The sequence below is a fragment of the Micropterus salmoides genome, unplaced genomic scaffold, assembly GCF_014851395.1.
Source record: "Micropterus salmoides isolate LMB-PRFRI ecotype aquatic unplaced genomic scaffold, ASM1485139v1 Ms_hic_scaffold_3, whole genome shotgun sequence".
NCBI lineage: Eukaryota > Metazoa > Chordata > Actinopteri > Centrarchiformes > Centrarchidae > Micropterus > Micropterus salmoides.
In genome coordinates this window covers 2,813,708-2,838,859 of record NW_024042261.1, presented here as the reverse complement: position 1 = coordinate 2,838,859, position 25,152 = coordinate 2,813,708, and the positions used below count along the sequence as shown (strand labels likewise).

At 45.4% G+C, this 25,152-nt stretch overlaps 2 protein-coding genes across 2 annotated transcripts in view; one reads left to right on the top strand and one right to left on the bottom strand.

Moving 5' to 3' along the window:
* The window catches only part of nlk2 (nemo-like kinase, type 2), a 148,318-nt gene extending 136,875 nt beyond the window's left edge, over positions 1–11,443 (top strand). Inside the window, exon 11 of the mRNA XM_038693655.1 lies at positions 10,813–11,443. Within this exon, the coding sequence (XP_038549583.1) occupies positions 10,813–10,840 (28 nt within the window). The 3' untranslated portion in view covers positions 10,841–11,443. The remainder of the gene's footprint in view (positions 1–10,812) is intronic.
* The window catches only part of LOC119883125 (Na(+)/H(+) exchange regulatory cofactor NHE-RF3-like), a 36,657-nt gene extending 12,117 nt beyond the window's left edge, over positions 1–24,540 (bottom strand). The window contains exons 1-5 of the mRNA XM_038693656.1: positions 24,443–24,540; positions 13,533–13,560; positions 5,103–5,164; positions 4,786–4,997; positions 2,626–2,697 (exon numbers count right to left, since the gene is read on the bottom strand). Of these exons, the coding sequence (XP_038549584.1) occupies positions 2,626–2,697; positions 4,786–4,997; positions 5,103–5,164; positions 13,533–13,560; positions 24,443–24,458 (390 nt within the window). The 5' untranslated portion in view covers positions 24,459–24,540. The remainder of the gene's footprint in view (positions 1–2,625; positions 2,698–4,785; positions 4,998–5,102; positions 5,165–13,532; positions 13,561–24,442) is intronic.
* Between the last annotated feature and the right edge of the window lie 612 nt (positions 24,541–25,152).

The window sequence follows — 25,152 nt, the reverse complement described above, 5'->3', positions numbered from 1 at the left end:
TTACAGCAGTTTCATTATGGTATATTGTTCTTATTCAGGAAATCCTTGTCCAAGAAAAATGCTCTACAAAAACAAAAAGAAAATCCTGGTGGTTAGTCCCTAATTTGTCCTAAAAAAAGTCCTAACTTGTCAGTAATCATGAGAACCATTCATGCAGAACGGGTTCTACATTTCAAAAGTTTGCTCTAGCACCACTTCTACCTTTTTATAATGTCCCGCCCAATCCAGGCTGTGATTGGTCAGTTCACGAAAAGTGACTTTGATGAGTAACTTTCTGCACAAGCTTGGACAAAAACAGCACCAGATCGCCTCCCTAATCCGTCTCTGCTGGAGGAGTGGGCAGAAAAGAGTACCAGTAACTTGTAAAATCTTGAATATACTCTGGAGTGGACACATATAGGGACAGCTGCGGACCCTCGCATACTCATGGATTCAGAAAGTATAATCCTTGCTGCCATCCTTGGGTATGCGAGGTACCTAAAGGGTCTGTATCATTAGAGGGTGAACATGTTGTGTCTGTGTGGACGTCCGCATGCCTCCTGTTTTTTATGACCGTGCGGACACCAACAGATCTGTGCATGTGTGGAACAAGTTCGCCAAGCTGACTCCAGAAAGTAGTATAAACAGAAGTAGTCCACGTCTGTGGGGGCGGCAGCTGTCCGTGTGTGCAACTGCTCAAGAGTATATTCAAGGCTTTAGAAGTGCTGGTGTGACTGTACTGGTAAAAGCAATGCAAAAACGCACACAATGAATGCCAACTGTAAAAAGCTGAAGCCAAATCACGGACATTTTGAGCGATTTGGAAATCCCTGGGGGACGCATTTTTAAGGTCCCAAAAGAGGACATGTCCAGGAAAAAGAGGACCTATGGTCACTCTACTTAAATATAACCACTCATTGTAGGCAGCTGTGACTGTTAGCTATGCTACTAGGACTAGCTGCAGCTACATATTAGCCCTGTTCATTTAGCATAGTGTCTAGCCTACTGGACAAAATTTAACCTCTAATGCTGCTAAAACCATTCAAAATGGGTTTTTTATGTAAGATCTCTCTCCCTCTCCCTCTCCATCCCTCACCCCCAACCGGTCAAGGCAGATGGATGCCCACCCTGAGCCATGGTTCTGCTCGAGGTTTCTGCCTCTTAAAGGAAGTTTTTCCTTGCCTCTGTCGCCTAGTGCTTGCTATTGGTGGTTTCTGTAATAATAGTATAATAGTATGGTCTAGACCTGCTCTATATAAAAAGTGTTATGAGATAACTGTTGTTGTGATTTGGCGCTATATAAATAAAACTGAATTGAATTGTATTAGGTATATATATATGTTATATGTTATAACAGCAACAGCAGGAATACATGCCAGTGGGAAGTGATATGTGCCAGCAGAACACCACTGACATATCAGTAGTCAACTGTGATTAAGAGTCACTATATGACTGAGTTAAACAAGAGTAGCACACCACCAGTGTGACAGTGGGGTCTGTTGGTAGAACAGAAGTTAAAAGCTGTGTAAGAGGCATACAACATTGGTATACCAGTAGTAGCTGGTGGCATCAGTAAGAATCACTACTGTATATGTTTGTGCCTATTGCCAGTAATCAGCAGCAACTCATGGCATGTCTACAGAGAAAGCATTTCTGCCCTTTTTTTCAGTTGTTCATCTCATGTGTCTGATGGAACAGATATGCTTCTATTTTAATCAATCCAGATGTCTACGTGTTACGGCTTGTGTGAGCTTTACTTGTGAACATGACTAGAATCAAATTTGGATGCATTTTGTTCAGTTTTATGCACTACTGTGATTGTGTAGTCACAATAACAGTCTGCATGGACTGCTGCTCAGGTGTAAAACATGTCCCTTCTCTGCAGTCATTTTGTGATGGTCTCTGCCAGACCGTTCTCTTCTCAGGGCGTCCAGCGCTTTCAGAAAAAGTGACAAAGCGTAGTTATTTGACGCTAAAGGTACCCCACAGCTTCTGTATGTCTCATCCAGACCGTAAGTGCTAGCTGAAGTGTGACAGCACCCGAAGCCCCCTACCCTTACATAACCATCACAGTTGTTAGTGCCTAAACCTAAGTCACTAACTTTATGCGTGTTGACCGGCTAACCCTACAGCTGTGGCCGTGAGGCCAGTGTGCTAGCAGGTAGGGTTAGCCTCCTTTGTGTTGCTGCAACGTAGCAAACTGTGGCGTTTCATACGGATGCTGAAGGGTAAATAATTATGCTTTGTCGTGCTGTCTGAAAGCATTGGTAATGACACACTGCGATGAGAATGCGTTGGCTCTGCACTTTCCTGACACACACTTTCCTACACAGACTGTGTAGACGCGCTGTTAAAATCAGCATATGCAACTAAAACAAGTGGCGCACCATCAGACACCTTTTTAAAAATGCTAATCATGGTGACACTTTGTTGAGGTATTCCAGTCCCGGTGCCCCGAAAATGTGCATGCCGGCTTGTTGGCACACCTAAATGGAACTGAGCCATCATTGAGGTTCCATCTGTGTCTGTCCTGCTATGACAAGTTATGTGTCTGCAGAGAAACCAGCCTGTTGTCCTCATCATGTGGAATGGAAGGTAGTGATGGGGAAAAGAGTACTTGAACTAATGTAAGTCCATATAGAGTACCTGTTCATACTGTTCTCTACTCATCACTAGCAGAAACAGGTGTAGGCCACAGGACTGGATCTTCCTCACCACCTGTCACGTAATTAGAGAAACACACAAATTATTTAGTAATTAAATTTTATTTTCATCACAAATGCCTATAAGTACTTTTTCCTTTAATATTTAGGTCCATCACAAATTACAAGAGCACGACAGCAATCTGTCGTTTTCTGTTACCTCTCACAGGTCATAAGGATTACGCTCAGGTTAAAATAAGGAAAGAAAAAATCCGACCTGCCCATTTACATTTTGCCCATTCTGATTTTCTTTCTTTCTAAGAACTGTAACTGACAGCATAAACAAAACAAATTGTAACTTTTATTTAAGCAAAAATTATTTCTGTCTTTATTAGGATCCCCATTAGTACCAGCATAAGCATTGACTATTCTTCTGGAGTCCATTCAACTGTAGTGTTAGAAGATTAATTAAATTGTTATTTTTATAAAAACTTTTAATAAAGATTAAAAAATATGGGGCACCACCCTGGAACCAATAACGAAACATACAGTCTCAAAAATGGGTTTGCTTACCTATCCCTGCCAATAATCAAACTCTTATTTTACATTAACCTCTTAATACCGGGCAGGTAATCAATTTCTGCTGTTGTAGCTGTTTTCCGTCCAAAAACAGCGATCGTTTGTGTCATAGAGACTGTCTGGCGGACCGCCATGAGGTCGGTTGAGCTGACAAGTTTCCTTTCCATTGCAGTAGAAGAAGAGTTTGCTTTGGCAGAGGCGGTCTTTATCGGCCTCTGCTGGTGACCCGTAGGAGCTACACAGACATGATGGATATCAATCGATTTGTCTTTTCAATACAAAGAGAAAGACACCCTTACAGCCCTGTAGGATGTTCTGTTTTCAAGCTGTGGCCTGAAACAATGTATTCCTTAGCTTCTGACCTCTGTGTTTTGAGTCTAGCGATTGAGTCCTACTAACAAACCTAACACACTTCTCTGTCCCCCCTGGAAACACAGCAGGTAGGAACCAAAATAGTTTGCTCTGAACAAAGGTGGAATGAAATAACAACTTGAATGTTACATAACTTATTTATTAATATAATAGTTAAGTGCTACAAATGATAACGGAATAATAAAATGTAATATCAACTTAATTCTGCAAGTCCAACCAACATTATCGGATAACTCCTAATGCAACACAAATCCTACCACTTTACACTGTACTACACAGTTGTAAGCAACATAAATTAGTATCATGAACTTTTGTAACCCAAAAAATATGTGTAGAGTAACTAAGGTTGCAACAGTATGCATACTGAATTTGCTTTTGGTGCAGGTTTGTATGCTATACCCACATGTGCTCCCTGTGCTAATATAACTAGCAGGCCACAGAGGCCTGAGCTGTAGCTCTGGAGCTCTGTAGATCTGTAGATCTATAATCTATATCTATAATCTATCTATAATAATAATTTAAAAAATAATAGGAGTGCAGAAACTAGAATGTGTTAAGCCGGTGTACAACATCGCACAGGGTATTTGTTAGCTCCATGACAGCATTAGTATAGAAGCACTGGAATTATTCAATGAAGATGTTAAAGAGGCTAAGATATGTAAGACAAGTAGCTAATTACTCCAACACTGGTCACAATAGATATTTAGCAAGCTATTTTCTTGCCAGGTTAGACAGTTTGTACTTCCTGTACTTTTAAATTTACCCTAAAAAAAAATCAAAGAAAATATTTAGACATGTCAGACACAGGTGTAACTGAATGGTTGCATTGTGCTCTCATATTGTAGATCCTGGCTCACTGCCACGACTTACGGCACAACTGGCACAGCTTAATAGAACAGAGTCATAATGAACTGTGTGTTCCACCAATCCACAGAACTTTAACGCAGATTCTATTGGAGGGTTGAATATTTCTGTCAGAGTAAACATCATATAATGTCAATGAAGAGATGAAATATGTTAAAACCCAATAAATATTATGATGTCAGACAGAATATAATGAGTTTTCAAACCTTAAAGCTACCAGAGGTAAAATACAAGAGAAAACTAGACTGGAGATTAATTTTTAACTACAAGAACTACTAGAGCTGCCCTACAGATGTTAATGTTTACTGTAGACATGACAGATGATGGACAGTGAATTCTAGATACTAACCCGCCCGAAGTCCATGTCATACACATATTGCTCGTTGACCTCCAGTACTCGGTCTCCGTCTCTGAGGCCGCTGTGCTCTGCAGGACTCCACTGTTCCACATGTCTGATCTCAAAGCCCTGGCGGCTCTGGTCCATCCGCAGGCAGAAGCCAAAGCTCTGTCCATCCTGACGCTTCAGCTGGCACAGCCTGGGCAACAGGCTCTGATCAGTCTCTGCACACATGATTAAGTAAAGATCGTTGACACTGGGGACACACTAAGAAATTATTTTAGGAATTGTGGAAGGTTGTGTATGTAAAAGCATATACCAAACCTCACCAGGATCGTCAGTAATGACCAGAGCTGGATTATCAATCCCTTCCTTTGGATTGAAGGTAAAACTGATCCAAGGAAAAATGAAAAATGGACAGTCAGTATGACCGGGTGGCACAGCAACTTTATAGAGAATTCATTTTATATAAAAACTAGTAAACAAAATGTCACTTTTTAAAGGACCATACCACTGTTTTGGAAAATTAATTTAATTCTAATACACTGATCCTCATTACTGACCATCTCAAAAGCTGTACTCCTTCAGATATTTTTATATTGAATTAATAAACAGGCATCCACTGGTTTACATTCAATGGACTATACCATCTCCCATATACTTGTAACAATTCACATTACACCAAAACGGCAAGGGAAAAGTACATTACGCAAAATATAGGGTGACGGGGTGAGGTGATTACAGCCAGCCATCAGTTTTACCTTCAATATTTTTGTGTGTTAAGTGTATACAGTTGTAGTTTGAATGTTTATCTAGTTTATGTAGGGTTGTTTAACTAAAATAAGTACTTACTTTAGTTAAACAACCCTACATAACCCTCGGCAGCACATTATCACAGTTCCCCTTGGAGGGAACTCGAACTGCGTCGGTTACAACACTATGGGAACGCCTCTAGGCATAGCAAGTCTGAACGTGAATGAAATCACTCCAATCGATCAATCAATGGCCGGATGTGTTCTCCCCGTGGCGCGGGCCCGACGGCCGCTGAGGCGGCCCGGTGGCTTCACTCATGGGGTTCACAGCGTGATCTGTCGGAGGATTTCGGGACGGCTGAGGCTTTTTCCCGACCTTCGTCCGCTGGCTCCGACGCTTCCTTTCCTCGTTCGGGAGCCCGTTTCTCGGCTTCTCCCGCTCGCGGTTTGGATCCGGAGACGCTGCAGCAATCCGACTCCGAGGAGGTGGACATGCTCAGCGTAGTGGACGATGACTTCCGGGTGTCGGGGCAACGTCATCAGACTGCGCCCGACTATGACGAGCTGCTGGAGGTGGTGACTAGAGCCGTGGCTAAGCTCAATATCAACTGGCCACAGGAGGAGCAGATACCACAGGCTTGTGGTAAGCTTGATGAAAGGTTTCTTAAGCACCACGCGCCACCTCTACGCCGATCTCTGCCATTTTTTCCTGATTTACATGATGAACTGAGTAAATCATGGGGCAGAACCTTCTCTACACGGCTTTCCACACCCCGATCACTGAACTACAGTAATGTGATGGTGGTTAGGGACCGTGGTTATGGGAGGATGCCTCGGGTAGAGGATGCGCTTGCGAGCTATCTCTCCCCTCGACTTGCGTCCTCCCTGGAGAAGCCGGCGTTACCATCCAAACCATGTCGCACCACATCCACGCTCGTGGGGAAGGCGTACATGGCAGCGGGCCAGGCAGGTGCGAGCTTGCACACCATGGCGGTGCTTCAAGCCTACCAAGCCGACCTGCTACAGGAGATGGTTCAGAGGGGGGGTCCCTCTGAGGAAGATCTGGCGGAACTTCGCAGAACCACGGACCTGTCTCTCCGGGCCACCAAGGAAACGGCCCGCTCCATTGGTCGATCCATGTCGGTTCTGGTGGCCACGGAGTGTCACCTATGGCTCAACCTCGCGGGCATATCGGAGAAGGATAAGAGCTTCCTCCTCGATGCACCCGTGAGCACGGCGGGCCTCTTCGGTGACGCGGTGGACTCGGTGGTGGATCGGTTCCAGCACGTTAAGACGCAAGGCGAAGCGTTCCGCCAGTACCTCCTTCGCCAGTCTGCACCCAAGGCAGCTGAGGCTGCCGGGCGTAGGTCCCTTCCCTCTACGAGCTCCTACCGAGAGGAGAGGAAGCAGAGTGTCGCTTCTCGGGGCCCCCCCCCGAGGAGCTGGGGCAGCGAGGCGGCGCTCTCAACCTCAGCCTTCTGAGAGACGCGATCTGAGGACCGTCATCCAGTCCCGACGGAGCTCAGGGAAGAGGTCCTGAAGACCGGGGTAGGGGAGTCTTTTCTCCCCTCCCGCACCAAGATCACACCAGACACCGACCACCAGCCCTGAGGGGCTGGTTCCGTTGGCAGACTTTGCAGAGGCTTGGCGGAGCCTGACGAACATTTCTCCGTGGGTCCTGCGCACTGCCATAGATGGGTATCAACTACAGTTCAAAACCTGTCCTCCAAAATTCAACGGGGTGGTTTGGACTGTGGTCCGCCCGGAGCAAGGTCCGGTGTTGGGACAGGAAGTTCTTACTCTGCTGAGGAAAGTCAGCAGACATGGGGATTCAGCAATGTCGTTGCTGTCTCCCCCCCAGACAGAGACGCCGGCTTCTACAGCCGGTACTTCATAGTCCCCAAGAAGGGCAGAGGGCTGCGCCCTATTTTGGATCTGCGAGTTCTAAACCGGTCTCTGAGGGGATTCAGGTTCAAGATCCCCGCCATTGTGTTGCACATCCAATCCGAGGATTGGTTAGTCACGATAGATCTACAGGACGCCTATTTCCACGTCTCCATCCGTCCTTCTCACAGGAAGTTCCTGAGGTTCGCCTTCGGGGGTGTGGCTTATCAGTATCGGGTTCTTCCATTCGGCCTGGCACTTTCCCCTCGCACATTCACCAAGTGTATGGATGCAGCACTGGCCCCGCTGAGGCTCCAGGGCATCCGGATTCTCAACTACATAGACGACTGGCTCATCCTAGCCCAGTCTCGAGAGTTGGCGGTTCGGCATCGAGATGTCGTTCTGGCTCATCTGTTGCGTTTAGGGCTGAGGCTCAACGCAAAGAAGAGTGTGCTGGCACCCACCCAATGGACTACGTTCTTAGGGGTAGTATGGGATTCGACAACGATGCAGGCACAATTGTCTCCGGCACGTGTCGACACCATATTGGCTGCCGTGACAATGTCGGCCTACTGCTCGTAGCCCCGTTCTGGCCAACCCGGGTGTGGTTCTCGGACATCATGTCGCTCCTGGACGGCCCGCCGTGGCGGGTCCCTCTGAGGAGTCCTTGGGGAAACTTCCCTTGGTTGTACGTTTCCTCTGTGGTGCCCGGAGGATGAGACCTGCGACTCGGTCCAAGGTTCCCACTTGGGATTTGGCAGTGGTTCTTGGGGCGTTGGCTGAGGCCCCCTTCGAACCCCTGGAGTCAGCTGAGGCTAAGCACTTGACCCTCAAGATGGCCTTTCTCCTTGCTATCACCTCTCTGAGGAGGGTGGGGGATCTCCAAGCGCTTTCGGTTTCCCCGCAAAGCTTGGAGTTTGCCCCGGGGAATATTAGGGCTATCCTGCACCCTCGTCCAGGATACATCCCTAAAGTGCCTTCTTGTGCGGCAGGGTACACAGTGCTGCAGGCATTTCATCCTCCACCTCATGTGAGACTTCATCTGCTCTGCCCTGCTCTGCACTGAGCATTTACACTCTGAGGTCCTCCGGTTGGAGGAAGGCTGACCAGCTGCTAGTGTGTTTTGGGTCTCCCAGGGCTGGGCTTCCTGCATCCAAACATACTATTAGCAACTGGATTGTTCAGACTATTTCCCTGGCCTATCAGGTGCGCGGTTTACCTTCACCTGTGGCTGTGAGGGCTCATTCTACCAGAGGCATGGCGGCCTCTCGAGCCCTCCTTTCCGGGGCCTCTTTGCAGGATGTTTGTTTAGCGGCTTGCTGGGCCACTCCGCACACATTCATTCGGTTTTACAGTCTTGACCTTCCTTCGGCACATGGCACTCATGCGCTCTCCTCTTAGTCGTGCCACTTTATTGCACACTGGGGCAGGCGGGGTTTTCGGCACAGTTTAGTGGGTATCTCGTTCCCATAGTGTCGTAACCGACGCAGTTCGAGTTCCCTCGAAGGGGAACGTCTCGGGTTACGTATGTAGCCCTGGTTCCCCCAGAAGGGGAACAAGACACTGCATCGGCCCGCCGCACCTCTCTCCCCGCCTGAAGCGCCTGCTTCATAGTTTAAGCTAATAATGAGTGTGTACAGGTGTGCTTTATACTCCTCCGGTTATTCCGTCACACCTTACCGTTCTAGCAACAAGCCAATAGGATTGGAGTGATTTCATTCACGTTCAGACCTGCTACGCCTAGAGGCGTTCCCATAGTGTCGTAACCGACGCAGTGTCTCGTTCCCCTTCTCGGGGAACCAGGGTTACATACGTAACCCTAGACGTTTCCCACATACATTTAACCTTCAAAACCAGCATCGCGCTGCGCCCAGAGACGCCCACCCCCAGTAGCCAGGGCACCCAGCGACTCCTCAAAGCGCAAAGTACCCCAGACCACATGTCCTGGGGAGATCTGTGCGGGGAACTCCCCGCTGCCAGGGAGCGACCAGGGCCGACAGTCCCCCAGCCCAGACAGAGGCATCCCCCCCCCCAGAGCGCAGGCGGAGTCAGCAGCCCCCGAGCTCCGGAAACCCGAGGCCGGTCCCAGCCCGGATGGGGGCTGGAAAGTATTTAGATACTTTTACTTTTTGTTTCACAAGCAAGATGCCAAATGAGTAAAGATAAACTTCAGCTTCACACAGCCAAGCAACAGAATACTGAATTGGCTGAATACATTAATGTATTGATCAAATACTTTATTATTGTTGCTATTATATTACATTTACCATGCACCTGCACATGCACACACACACACAATTACTGATGGTGACATGGACTTAGTTTCACATTTGAGGGAAGGCTGTCTGTTTATATAAGGATCTATCAGCATACAACAAACTAATAGAATGGAGAGTTATTAGATGAGGAGCCTACCATCAAAACTATCAAGTTACTCTTTATGGAGTGGTCAATTTTGAGACTTTGGTCTATTTTGCTTTCATGTCTTCTTTTACTCTAATGGAAATAAAACTTCAAGAATACACCTTAAGATGGTGTTGGTTTAAAGCCTAATACCCTCTGTCTATTTGCATCTGTAGATTTATTCTATATTAACCAAAACAAGCTAATCTGCATATTTACAAAGCACATTTCAGAGGAAAATAGCCAACTCTTGATGTAAGTCAATAACTGGGGAAGTTCTGTGGTGATATGTTTTAGTTATTTTCTTTATCCCATTCACCTGCAGTGACTTGTCAAATGTGGGCAAACTGGCGTATTTTTATTAGTTAACGACTAATGTGCATATCAGTGTGGCGATTGGGATGACATTATTAGACACAAATGTTACTGTGTTCACCTGTAGTGTCTCCATCAGTAGATTAGTTTGTATGGCCATGAGATATTGCCTTAGCTAAACTTCATCTAACTTATTACATAAGCTCAGCTCATGAGTCATGCAAGACATAGGCCTGGGCCTATATTGTCTTCTGTTTAATTAGTGGTAAACTCGAGGCACTGGTAGTTTAGTCTTTTGTTCATCACCACTCACCTCCACACAAGCCAAGAAAAACAATGCTGGGAGAGAAGCTGGAGGGGCTGCTGTCTGTCTGTGTGCTGCGCTCTGGTTACGCGTTGAGATGCGGAGCGAGAGAGAGAGGGAGAGAATCGGAACTCCAAAGTCTCATCTTCCGACCTGGTAGCCTATTTAGATTTTTTTCCAAATAAATATATTTGTTTGACAGGGAATCTGTTGCAAACAGGAATAAATATACTGTATATTCATTTATTAAATAAAAATGCATCCCAGAAAAAAGGCAGGTGCTGAAGCCCCTTTTGATGTCGTGCACTTCAGAAGGAGCCCCCCCACTCTGCCCCCCATCACCATACTCAACAGCCTTGTGTCTGCTGTGTATTCCTTCAGGTTTCTGGGATCCAATATATTTATATAAGTGAGAGCCCAACACCGACACCATTATCAAGAAGGCCCAGCAGAGGATGTACTTCCTGAGCCAGCTCAGGAAGCTCAACCTGCTTATGGAGCTGCTGATCCACTTCTACACAGCCATCATCCAGTCTGTCCTCTGCATGTAAATCACTGTCTGGTTTGAATCTGTCACCAAAAAGGATAGGAGCAGACTACAACGGACAGTCAAATGTAAATAATCCATAATTTAACAGCACCTTTCTACTTTTTGCAACCATTCAAAGCACTTTTACACTACAACGCATTCACCATTTACTCACATAGCCTAAGTGCTCAAACAGAAACTAACATTCACACACTGGTGGAACAGCCACTAGGGGCACTTTTGGGTTCAGCACCTTGCCCAAGGACACCTCAAAATGCAACCTGTCAGAGCTGGGGATTGAAATGCCAACCTTCCCATTAAAGAGCAACCTGCTCTACCTCCTGAGCAACAGCCCCAGTCAGGGTAGAAAAGATCATTGGTGCCAACCTGCTCTTCATTCAGGACTTATACATTTCCAGAGTCAGGAAAAGGGCAGGAAACATCACTGCAGATCCATCTCACCCCGGACACAACCTGTTCCAGCTTCTCCCCTCTGGTAGGCGCTACAGATCACTGTACGCCAAAACCAACAGATTCAGGAACAGTTACTTCCCACAAGCCATCACTCTGATGAACTAATCAGTTCTGTTTCCTGTGCTGCCTGCTTACCACAGCCCTGCAGCCGAGCTGTCACGTGACAAATGAACGACTCAAACAGACCCACAGTTCAGAGTCGTGAACTAATCAATTCTGTTTCCTGTGCTGATGGAGCCCATGCAGCTGCCGTGTGATGTGTGAACGTAAGAGTCCAAGACTATACGCATGCGTGAAAATGAACGAATTACTCACTGAGTCTACCCGTTCCTCCCGAGTCATACACACGATTAGGTCCTATGAACGAAACGTTCATTGAACGACACAACACTAATGCAGTATATACAATATACAAAATGACAATATGATCAGCTCTGAAATAGAGAATGATGAATTATAAGTGGTAACCAGTAAACAGGTAGCTGATCAGAGACAGAGTTGCTGGGTTATTGCACAGGAATTGTCCCTGACACTTTGAGTCAGAAATCTGCTGTTCATGACTCATAGCAACTGAGTCGTTCATTTTTCACGTGGAGCAGGAATGAACTACTCGTTCACCGCTCACATGGGTACTCCTCAGCCTTTCGTTCATTCAGCAGGCTGAGTGACTGCCGCCGCCGGAGAATGAGAGGCAGGTTGGCTGTCAGGTAACAGTCACTAGACTGACATTATATAGCTATTTTGTTAATTATGTGACATTTAATAAAGCATAACATTATTACAGCACAGTGATGTTGTGCTAAGTTATAGTTTTAACACAGCCGTACCATAATTTTAGTCCTGCTAGTGTTTACAGCTAAAATGTGTTAATATTTCTCTGTTCCTCTCTCTGTGCTGGAGTTCTTTAAGAACTTGGTGGCTTGATCCAGATTATTATTAAATTGGTTGAATTTTAATAAGAGTGTGTTTATTCATATAGTGTATCAAGCTTATTACTTCAATATATTTACTGCAAATCTGATATTAATATTTTACTCATGGATAGGGACGTTAGGCTACTGTATGAATGAGTGCTTTAGAGATAATGATAGTAATTTAGCCTTTATATGGCTGGTCTGGTTGTATACTACTCGGGAAAGATTGTGAAAATGGAAGGATTGCATATAGACAACAATAACCAGCCTAGTTCAAATGAACGAAATGACTCAAAAAAAGATTAGTTCATTTTAATGAACAAGATTTGAATGAACGAGTCTGTCAAAAGAGTCGAACTTGCCATCACTATACTCCATACCAAATCCACCTACCGCATGTACATAACACCTGCACATAATACTTATTTATTCCAGCATCCTTTGCACTGTGCTTCATCACACTGTGTACATGTATGCATGCGTGTGTATGTGCACCTGTATATGACACCCACCGTCGACATGTACATAATAATGATAATAATTTTACTCCTGCATCTTTTGTACTATTGTCTCAATCTGTCTGTCTGTTTTTGTTTATAGTGTGTATATATGTATTCTGTAGCCTGTGTGTGATTTTTATTATTGTATTATTATTGTATTGTAAGTAAGCACATTGTGAGCAATGTACAGTCCTGTTTCAAATTCCGGTAATGTGTGTAAATATAGCTGATTTTGGTTCTGATTCTCTCTCCCTCATTCTCCATTATTCCTTTAGTTTTTGGCCATCAGGGGACATGAACAACAAAGTCCAGTGCTGCTGACCTGAGGCACAGTTGCGCATCACATCAAAGATTACTTGGATCAGTAACTGTAATAATATTACTGTTTTAGAAAAGTAATTTGTTACACTACTAGTTACTGGGAAAAGTAATAATATTATGGTTACAGCACGTTACTGAGTAGCCATTACTAAGTTGGGCAGTAATGCGTTACGCATTACTGCCCAACACTGGACACCACTAGAGGAAAGCAAGAAAATATTTGTATTTATATATTGGTTATTTGTTTGAACAGAACCTACCACTACTTCTACTTTGATATGTTTTACAGTATGGTCCTTTAAAAAGTAGCATATTTCTGTTCATTAGGAGGTTTTAGTAAGACCGTGTGTTTAGTGAACTTACCGTGGCAATTCCATAGCATCTTGGAAGCCTGTGGGAGTGACAGTGACACAATGACATACTTTTACCTCCCTGTAGCTACAAATAGTGTAGCCTTACTCTGCCAACATCACAAGGCCACAGATACATTTAGGTAAGCACAAGCAGTGTTTAGTCCCATACCTTTATACAAAATGTGTGATTTATCAACAAACGACAATAATCAGAGACCTCTTGCACCCTGGTCAAACATATGAAGCCTGTTATTACACCTCTCACCTCGCCTCTCACTGTACGCAGAGCGGCTGCTGTTTCAGACTGCTTCCTTTCTGCTCCCTGCTACTGCTGATTGACCGATGCTAAGCAGGTTTCGGCTTGGCCAGTACCTGGATGGGAGACCTCCTGGGAAAACTAAGTTATTTCTGGAAGTGGTGTTGGTGGGCCAGTAGGAGGCAGTCTTCCCTCTGGTCCTAATACTAAGTTCCCAACGCCCCAGTGCAGTGATGGCACTGCACTGTAGGAGCTGCTGTCCTTCGGATGAGAAATTAAACCGAGGTCCTGGCTCATTTGTGGTGCCACCCCATACCCCTCAACATCAACATCTTCTTCCAGCAAAAAGCACTGTACCCCACTCTACCTCCTCCGCCTGCCTGTCTGTCTCAAGCAACCAGGTTAGGAGGCTGCTGGAGAAACTGCAGCAGAACAAAGCTCTAGGTCCGGATGGTATCAGCCCCAGAGTCCTGAAGGCCTGCACAGACCAGCTATGTGGGATCTTACAGCACCTCTTCACCTGATCAGCCATCCCTACCTCTTAAGGAGAGACCAGACTTCCATTCCCTGCCGGATCGTTAAGTCATGTACCGTAGGTCTTACCTTAGCATCTAGCCTTAAGCCTGTTAATCTAGCAACCAGTTTGCTTTTACTAACTTCTCTCTGCCTGTCTCCAGATCACCTGCTCTACCTGCTCTACCTGCTCTACCTGCCTGTCAGTTCCAAGTCCCTCAAAGCCGAGATCCAAACTTTCCAGCCACACTCCAGCCAGCCACGCCAGCCACACCAGCCAGCCAGCCCTCACACTCCACTGCTTGGAAATAGACTCCCTGCCACCTCACCCTGCCTAGTTTGCGCACCCTGCCTCAGTCAATAAACTGTTTAACTGCTGCTTTGCCTCTGTGTCTGTATCTGGGTTCTAGCATAACTCCTGACATGGAGAGACAGGTTCTGGCCCATCTGAGACCACAGGTGACCACCTCCATTGAACCACTGCAGTTTGCTTTACACGGGCCTCAGACTTCCAGAACAACTCAGAGTCCTGTCATCTCCAAAAATACTCGGATGACAGTTGTTGGGTGTATCAACGGTGGAGATGAGACTGAGTACAGGGATCTGGTTGACTGCTTTGTGTTGTGGTGTAGGAACAACCACCTCCTCCTAAACGTGACAAAGATGAAGGAGATGGTGGTGGACCAGGACAACAACACTGAACACCATTCACCTTCTGGGAGAGGAGGTGGTGGTGGTTGAGAACTTTAAATACCTGAGTGTGCACCTTGACAACAGACTGGACTGGAAGTACAACACTGAGGCCATCTTCAAGAAGGGCCAGAGCAGACTTTACTTCTTGAGGAAGCTTAGGTCCTTTAATGTATGCAGCAGGATGCTGTATATTTTCTATCAGTCTGTTGTCGAATTCGAATATTCTCTTTGCAGCCATCTGCTTTTTTTAAAATCTTTTATTATATAAAGTACAAAAAAGTACATTACAGTGGTCGACGCCAAAGGGAGCCTTGCAGCCATCTGCTGGGGCAGCAGCATCAGAGCCAGTAAGAGACTGAACAAGCTAATAAAGAAGACTGGCTCTGTGCTGGTGTCTGCTCTGGAGCTCCTGGAGTTGGTTGTAGAGAGAAGACTGTTACACAATCTATTAAACATCATGGACAACACATCTGCTGCACAACCTGCTGGTTGGAGACTCCTACAACTCCACTGTAGCAAGGACCGGTACAGGAAGTCATTCCTACCCACTGCCATCAGAACTCTCCCCTGTGCAGGGAGAGGAGACTGAATGACATGTGATTGATAAAGGACATTCGATTATAGTTAAACATCATACTCAACACTCTCAATATTTGCAAGTGATACTAAATTGCACATCCCGAATATGCGCACAGTTGCACTTGTGTATAATTCTCATATTTGTAAATATACATTGTAAATATATTTTTAAAGGAAATTTTGTACATTATATGTTATGTTAGTTTATGTAAATATGTCTGGTCTTTATTTTTTGTATTCTGTGTCAATTTTGCTGCTGCAACACCACAATTTCCCGTCGGGGATCAATAAAGTTTCTATCTATCTATCAGTTCAATTCAGTTCAATTCAAATTAGCTTTATTGGCATGAATGTGGAACAACAATATTGCCAAAGCATCATACATACTACATAAGAACAATCAACCCCATACATTTCATCTATCTATCTATCTATCAAAGATCCCATGGCACTTGTCGCAAAGAGTAGGGAGTTCCCTGGTGCCATGGTTTTCACCATTTGGCCATCTAATCATCTCCCAAAGTAATTGGCTCAATGTTTCCCTCCCTCTCTGCCTCAAGCTGACGTGTGATGAACATTCTGGCGCTAAAATGGCTGCCGTGCATCACCCAGGTGGGTACTACACATTGGTGGTGGTTGAGGTGAGTGCCCCTCACTTCACTGTGGAGCGCTTTGAGGATCTATGATAAAGCGCTATATAAATGTAATTCATTATTCTTTGTTTCATAGAGCCCGCCTGAGATGCCCAAAGTCACACTCAATGTAGTTCATTTAAAATGTGCTCACAGAATGAAGGTTATTGAATGCGTTCTTAGCTGACATGCATCTTGACGTTCACCTGGACTTCATACTGTAACACAATTTGAGATTATGGTATGAGATAGCAAGCTGAATGTACAACAACTCTTCTCCATTGGACAAACGAGACAAAACAGGACAGCTTCAAACAAAACTGTTTTGTACTGTGTGCTGTTTTTATACTGTGTACTGTTTGTATACTGTGTACTGTTTTTATATTGTGTACTATCTGTTACCAGACTGCCAAAGACACATTTCCATTTTATGCAAATTTAAAAGACAATAAAGCTTATCTTATCAAAACTGGGACGTGTACCTTCTTCCACACAATGCCTCCTCCCTCAACTTCCAGTCTGTCTGTTTCTAGTTATTTAATACTTAAATTTCCTCCTTTCCAGATTCCACTGACAAACCAATCAGAACCTCCAGGTTAAACATTTACCTACACTCTACAATTATTACATCATCTTCTCCCACCAGCAGCACCTTCTCATCAGTGTCTTCTTTAAGTTCATATGTTCACTTACACTGACTTTCATACAACAATGTTCAACACTGTTTAATATGCTTCAAATAAGTCATCTCTGTTTTGATGTTGCTATTTACTGCTTGTACTTAAAGTACTTTATATATGTGTATGTCTGAGAGGATACGTGTGGCTACCACCAGTCATTAAAACAAGGTGAAGCTCTGTAAATGCTACCTTACTTACTTACACTGCTGATAACCAGAAAGACAGATAACTGACTCAGGTGTCAAAATTACAACTAGGCCCACCTCACCACCCATGCACTTCTCAGTCATAACACACTGATCCCAACTCTGCTGACATCTTTGAATGTGATAAGGATTCTTATAAGTGTGTAAGTAAGTGTGATTCTTGTAAGTGGCCTTAAATAGATCCTGCTTTGTAAATGTGGAGAAGTGATCCCTGTGAGCACAAGCAGATGATTCCATCAAAAGAAAGACCATTAACATAAAAAGCAGAGCTCTGCATCATGTGGTTCACTAGCAAGGACCACACCATCAACAGATGCGTTTAAAGGATTTACTGATGAAACAAAAAGATTATGTGTGAGGCTTGTACAACCTGCGTTGCAGGGATGCTTAGATGGGATATCCACCATAGGACCTGGGCACAACAGGCACCCAAAAGCTTTGAGTTATTTGAGACAAGTTTGATGGATGTGAAATCTTTGAGAGCGGTGGTACGCCTGAGAGGACCAACGGGCCATGATGTGCATAAAGTGCTTGGAAATGCCATTGCAGTGACAGCCCCAATCCTGAGGGAGTGACCAGAGGAATGGAAATGAGAAATATCCGACAAGGAGAGTATGTGTTGGTGCTGGTGGAACCAGAATCAAGTAGCCTCTTGACTGGATTTAGAAACAAAAGGATGATCTGTCATGGTAATGCTCTGGAATTTGTGGAATTGCAAGCAGTTTGCATTTCTCTCAGAAGGGTTAAATGCAGACTGACGGTAAGGCCTCACAATCATGAGAACAACGTCAGGCATAAAGACAGAGAGAGAGAACACCTGGAACAGGAAAAGCCTTACAATGCGGCCTCTCTTACTGTGCATACCTTAAGTTGACTCCCTGTTTCCTCTCACAGCCGCCAAAGGATCAGTGCGGCGTTGAAACTTCTAGTGAATAGCAGTGTTGGGGTAGTTACTCAAAAAAGGTAATATAATGCCTTATTTAATCCAGGGGTCGAGGGCCGCCTCCACTCAGTCCTCTCACTCACTCCTCTAAGTGGTCGGCTTTCCAACGCTGGTGTCTGGACCAGGGGACGGACCCAGTCGCCTGTCTGTTGGCGGCGGTGCTTTCATTCCTCCAGTTGTTCATGGACAGGGGGCTGGCGTTCAGTACGGTTAAAGCCTTCACTGCCGCCATTTCGTCCTGTCACGAGGGCTTCTGGGGCAGGACTGTGTTCTCCCACTCCCTGGTGAAGCATTTCCTTAGGGGGGAGCGGAGGCGCAGGCCGGTGACTGGCCGGCCTGTTGCCCCACAGTGGGATTTGCCGTTGTTTACGCGCCTTAACCCCAAGCCCCGTTTGGGCCTTTGGAGATGGCGGACCTGAGATTCCTTTCGGCTAAGGTCGCCTTGCTCCTGGCTCTGACATCGGCCAAGAGGGTCAGCGATCTGGCTGCCCTCTCTGTGGCTCCATCGTGTCTCAAGATTCAGGGCGAGGGCAGCTTGGCTGTTCTGCATCCTAACCCGACGTTCATGCCTTAAAGCATTACGAACTCCTTTCATTCAACCCTCTCGGGTTCTTTTCCTCCCCCCCATGAGGGCCAGCGCTGTCCTGTTATGTGGCGTGCACGGCCGCCTGGCGCCGTTTGCAGAGTCTGTTTGTACACCACACGGCGGCCTCCTGGTCGTCCCCATGCTCTTTCGTCCGTTTCTACCTGCGGGATGTCTCCCTTTTCCCTCTGACTCACTCAGTACTGAGTGTTTTGGTTGAGTGATTCTCCTTGTGAGTGTGCGGTGGGCCCTCTCCCACGGGACGGTGTGGGGAGGCGGCCGCTGCTTACGTGGCCCTGCCTTGTGCGCAGCAGATGCGGTTGCTGTCGTGACCCCACCTGCGTCTGTACGGCTGCGGGGCCCCCCACCCAGTTTCCCAACTTACGCATGGGTCGGCCCTAGGCCTCCCAATGGTGTCGGCGTGCGTGCGAGCACTGATGGTCAGCGGGCGACTGGGTGGCTCATTATGGCTCTGAGTTGTGCTTGGTGGTACCGTATGGGCCAGTGAGGCGTTGACTCATCCTGCTTTGCCTCTAACCCAATAGCGATTGCCTTAGAGGGCAAAGCCTATACGAAATAGAACGGGGGTACTACTGTAACACAGATTCTATGAGTACAGGTGCAGCCCTCTAAGTTGAAGGCCTCACTGGACCTTGGTTCTCAGTGCTGAAGAAAAGGTATTTGGGAGCCGATGGCTGGGTCTCACCGTTGTATATATACAAGGTGCGGACGTAGGAGAGGCCCACGCTGTGGGTGGGCGTAGACTAAAATTCTCAGTGCTGCGCAGGTGCGCAGAAGGGGTAAACCCAATAGCGATAGCCTTAGAGGGCTGCGCCTATACTCATAGAATCCGGGTTACAGTACGTAACCCCCATTCTTCAACTATCTGCGTCCCTTTTCGGGCGTCTTTGCAACACTTTTCCGACCTCACTTTTGACTTTATCACCAGTTCATGAGGATGCAGAAATGGCAGAGATGCTAAAGACGTCTTTTAAGGGGTGGAAGTATTGTATTAGTTTCACGAAATGGACAGAGATACCCTCTAGTGCACCTGTGGCTATAGCCTGGGCAGTCTAGTGCTGACTCTGATGATGAACAGGTTTTCTCACAAATGATTTGAGAGAATCCTACTCATCAGATATAACCACTTCTTTGATAAGCATGTCCAGTAAGAGGGAAAAATCTACTTTAAAGCCATAGTTCAGCAAGTGAGCTACAGTAAGTTTGTTGTGTGGGTTTGGCCTGTTAACCGCACAGTTGAAATATACAGTACATATGCTAAGTTTTTCCTAAGTCTCACCATCATCTGATATTGTGATGAGGGCCAGTGTGATTTTTAAAAAATATTATTTTCAACAAATTTGCACTGGTTGGAAGGACAACCTATTTTAAGTTATGTTGTATTGTAATATGAATCGAGGCCGGCGTCATTGGAAGTCGGAACAGGGGAAGCTCGGAGCCGCTTGGAGACCCGTGAATGGGAAGAGTGGAGCCATCCAACTCCCGCTCTTCCATCAACAGCAGATTGAGGGCTTCATCCAGAGAGCGGGTGGACCGCCACACCTCCTCGTCCTGAACGGCAAGCTATCCACCCAGCGACGCCACTCTTCGAGGGGGAGAAGGGCGCAGAACGGTCAGTGCGAACCGAGAGTGAGCGCTCGGCTGGCCATGTAGCGGGGACGGAGATCACCCAGCACGATGTAGCCTGTGTGGCAGACGCTGCTCTGGATGGCTTGCTGGAAGACATCGTTCTTCTTGTTTTCCGGCTGAAAAGTCTTTTGCTCTTTAGACAGCGCAGTGCTGAAGAAAAATGGGAGCCGATGGCTGGGTCTCACCATTGTATTTATACAAGGTGCGGACGTAGGAGAGACCCACGCTGTGGGTCGGCGTATACTAAAATTCTCAGTGCAGTGCAGGCGCACGGAAGGGGTAAACCCAATAGCAATAGCCTTAGAGGGTGAAGCCTATACAAAATAGAACCATGATTTTGTTATTAGTAACTGTAATGTGATTACTGAATTTATCAATAGTAATGCCTTACATTACTGCGTTACAAACAACACTGCGTTACAAACAACAGTAATCTGATTTACAGTAACACTGTTGTGGGGGCAGCCCGGCTGACGGTGAGTGTCCTGGTTTGTTCTCGTTTTATTTCTCCCACTGTTTTGTTCTCCTGTACTCTGCCTGCCTCCCTGTGTCTCCTCCCCTGCGTGTTCTCCTCCTCTCTCTATCCCTCCGCTCCTGAGCCCAGCCAACGACCCGCACCTGCACCTCGTCAGCCACCTCCCCAGCCTGCCACACCTGCCAGCAATCAACCTCATCCCTGCCTGTATATCAACCGCAGTTCTCCACACCATGTTCGCTTGATCGTTGTTGCTCCCAACCTGGTGCCAACCTCTCTCAAGCTCCGGTTAACTCCTGAAGAGATCTCAGTTTTCTAGCCCTTGGCTACTTCCTGCGTCTAACCCTGTCTTTCTGCTTTCCCTCCCAGGTTCACTCACCCTCGTCCTCCGTTCAATCAGCTGGGCTCGTCCACCGGCCCTCTTCTCTCGGGCTTCCTCCACGGCGCCCTCCCGGCTCCCCCTGCTCCTCGCCAGTCCACCTGCTGCCATGCCGCTCCCTTTCCCGGTCCCCTGCCTCCTACGGCTCCCTCGCCTGCTCCTCGGTCCCCCGTGTCCTCATCCTCCGGCGTCCACCTCACCTCCATCTCCTCTTCCCCAGCCCCTCTGTTATCTCTCAATAAACCTCCTTCCAACTGAGTGTTGCGTTTGGGTCTGTTCTGTCCTGTCCCTTAACAAATGCATTACTTTGTAAGGCGTTACCCCCAACACTGGTGAATAGTAAGTGAATAGTAAGTACTTCATGTGGTGGATTTTCTGTGAAGAAATTCTGAGGGGTATTGGGTTTATTGCTGTGTGTTTTTCTATGCTTTGCATGTTGATTTTGTCTGGTACTACGCTGCTGGACTGCGACCGCTTCGTTCCTATTTCTGTGTATAAACAATAAGTGTTTTATAAATACTTATGTTCAGTAACATGGTTGCTTAATGTAAAGTTCACTACCGCTATTGTGCTTTCCACACTGATTAGGATTAGTGCATTATCTGGTGTTAGCCCCTGCTGTATGAGTGCAGATACAATAGTACCTTCTATCTAACAAAGTCCACACCCGCTGTTTAATGTAAATTTCACTGCTGGCTGCTGTATGATAGATTGTAGCATATTGTACCCAGCCGCCCACAGGATCTGATAAATCTTGCTTGTGTGCCTTTCCTCCTTTTAATGCTTACATGTTTTGAATTCATCCACACACCACATCTGGCTGCGTGCTGACATGCTGTGGTAAGCATAGTGACTTATTTCTGTTGTGCTAGTTACTTACTTTGGCTTAGCAGCTAGCAATGGCTTCTTTTTCTTCCTCTCGCTCTCCTGCTCAGGGGGGCCGCCAGGAATTTTGGGAATAATAAAGTCTGTATCTATAGATGTCATTAACGGCCATAATTCAATCTAAATGAATGTATCAAACTGGATTATTTTAATATAGTCTGTAACTTACATGCAGGCTGAGGTAAGCTGCTGTCCAGCATCCAGTACAGACAGGAAGGCCTGTCAGTCAGGAATTGTCCTAACGTTTCCCCCCTAGTCCATGCTCCTGCTCCCTCTTGCTCTGTGTGCCACATGATTAGTTACTTCTCTCTCCCCAAACTCCTTCTCATATCTTCAAATCTGGCCAAGTTTATTAGTGGACCAAAGCCACGACAGTCCAGAGTTGAGACCAGGACTCCAGTCTTACACGCATCTTTGTGCTTCCATTACAGCAGTGATCATTACTGCCCCCGACCATAATTAAATCAAAATGTAAACAGAAGACGAACTGTGCATAGAAAACCAAGAACCAATCAGCACCAAGAAAAAGTACAGAAAAATGGATAATAATGATAGCCTTACTACTGAGTTTATCTCATTATTAGATTCAACTGGATTCTTTCACAAACCGACTCACAGTTTTAACCACCCCCTCGACCCTGTTGTGGCATATGGCTTTGAAATTGAAGATTTAATTGTCTTTCCAGCCCTTTTTATCTGACCACTAATTAATAACTTGTGAGTTCCTATTACTGGACTACTTTGGCAAAAACTCCTACACTAGAACTAAATTTAAAGAAGTGATTCCATCAGCATTTTATTCAGTACCATATCTCAATATAACAATGCCAACTTCAGTCCCTTCCAAACTGATCATATTGTGAATAGTTTTGCTGGCTCACTGTGAATGACCCTTGATTCTACATCACAAGAAACTTAAAAGGAAATGGTGTTCCTCCAATCTGGAGGAATTTTGCTTAATCTGGCAAGATAGTCTTTATAGGGATGCACTCCTAATGCCACAGCAGTGTATTACTCGTCATGAACAGAGGAAAACAAGGACAACCGCAGGTTTCTTTTCAGCACTGTAGCCAGGCTGACAGAGTCACAGCTCTATTGAGCCATGTATTTCTATAGCCCTCAGTTGTAACAAGGTAGCGCAGCTGGAGGACGTCAGAGGAAAAAACATAAAATATGATCCAGTTTAAACAAAATCAGTAAATAAAGTTATAAAGCTGTTTTTGTACAGTAATCTGAGGCTTAGTCTCGCATAGCCAGCCCTATCTCCACACACTGATTCAGCAGGGCTGTGCTAGCTAGGTCCTGTCCCTCTGCAGATCAGAAGAAAGTGGGCTTTTTGGGAGGAGAGACAGGAGCTAAAACGAGTGTTCGGACAGAGGGTGAATAGAGGAGCTTGAAGCATTGGACAGTATGAGAAAATTACATTAAAGTATATAAACATGTTCTAGTTGAAACCCAAAATGACTATGAACCTGGAAATAATAATATGAATAGCATAATATGGGACCTTTAAATCAGAAAATAAAGGTCCCTTTTGTGTACATCCGAAAACCTATAAATATTAGGCAAATTAGACTGATTTTTAAAGAATGGCAACTTTAACATGCAATTTTCAAATTTTCAAAAGAGGGTCAAAATATTGTAAATGCTCTGTACTTGTATAGCACCTTTCTAGTCTTTTTGACCACTCAAAGCACTATTACACTACATCTGCATTCACCAGTCACACACATTCATACACTGAGCCTAAGTGCTCAAATGGAAACTAACATTCACACACACTCACACACTGGCGGAATAGCCGCCAGGGGCAATTCAGGGTTCAGTATCTTGCCCAAGGACACTTCAACACGCAACCAGGGGGAGCCAGGGATTGAACCGCCGACCTTCCGATTAACGGCCGACCCGCTCTACCTCCTGAGCCACAGCCGCCCACAACTCTGCAGTTCTCTGCATTTACTCCTGCACCTCTGACATTTTAATGGATGTAAACAATGGGCCCAAAAATGCTGCAACTATTAGCCATATATTCTGATTGAAATGGTCCAAAGCTTTTGCTACATAAATGTGTTGGGAGTAACTGTATGAAGTGTTGCCTTTGTTATGCTGTGATTATAATGTAACATCTACCTAGAGTGTAACTGCGTTGATCACTTGTGTATCGGAAATGTTTAACCAGGAAGAACCTGAATCACTGTGTAAAGGTAAATACAAAGCAGTCATATAACATAGTATCTATATGACATAACAGACCAAACAGTTCCTAAAACCATCAAAAGAACAAGCAGGAACAAAGACTTAACCTTTAAGTACAGCACATAGTGCAGCACAGCCATGAAGACTTCTCCACAAGTGAGTTAAACACTAAGCAGCATGGGAGTTTACATTTTAATAGTCAAATCACAAAGAGTCATTACTTTGTGAAGCAGAAAGAGAAAGATCCTACCTGTGGAAGACCTCATGGAGTCCTGTGTGTACCTACTCAGACTGAGACACTGTGGATGTTCACAGGACAAGGTTCACAGACAATAAAAGACTCCTTCAGCAGGTGAGATATTGACTCCTTTCTCCATAGCAATGTGGGTTAAACATTTACTCACTGTTAGATGGAAGCTGTGTTACACCTTGTAAAGGAAGAGACAACACTGTTACAGTGTACTGTAGCTTCTAAAATCTTAGTACATTGGTCAGCTGTGATAGCATGTGAAATCAGATTGACATGCGTGAAACAACCTCTCATACTGGAAGAGCTATAAAGCTATATTTACAGTTATTATTTACACAACATTATAGTTATATTTACACACAATACCAGATGAAGTAAACTGTAACAATGCTTAGTGAGCAGTGAAAAGTGTGCAAATCGCCAGTAGATCCGTGACACGACAGACAGCAACATCAGCCTAAGGGGTGTATCCCATGCTTACATTTAGAATTTTGGAATTTTTACCGTTGTGCTATGCAGTGCTGTAAATCAGTCATATTTTTATTTTCTGTATCACCATGACATGGTCTGTCAACAAATTATAGTACGAAGAGTAAAAGCATAACTGTGAATCATGTCCTGTCTCCTGTAATGTGTTATGTATATGTACATTATGCATTACATAATGTAATATATGCTGTGTAAAAATGTACAGGCTTGTGCATTTTCAA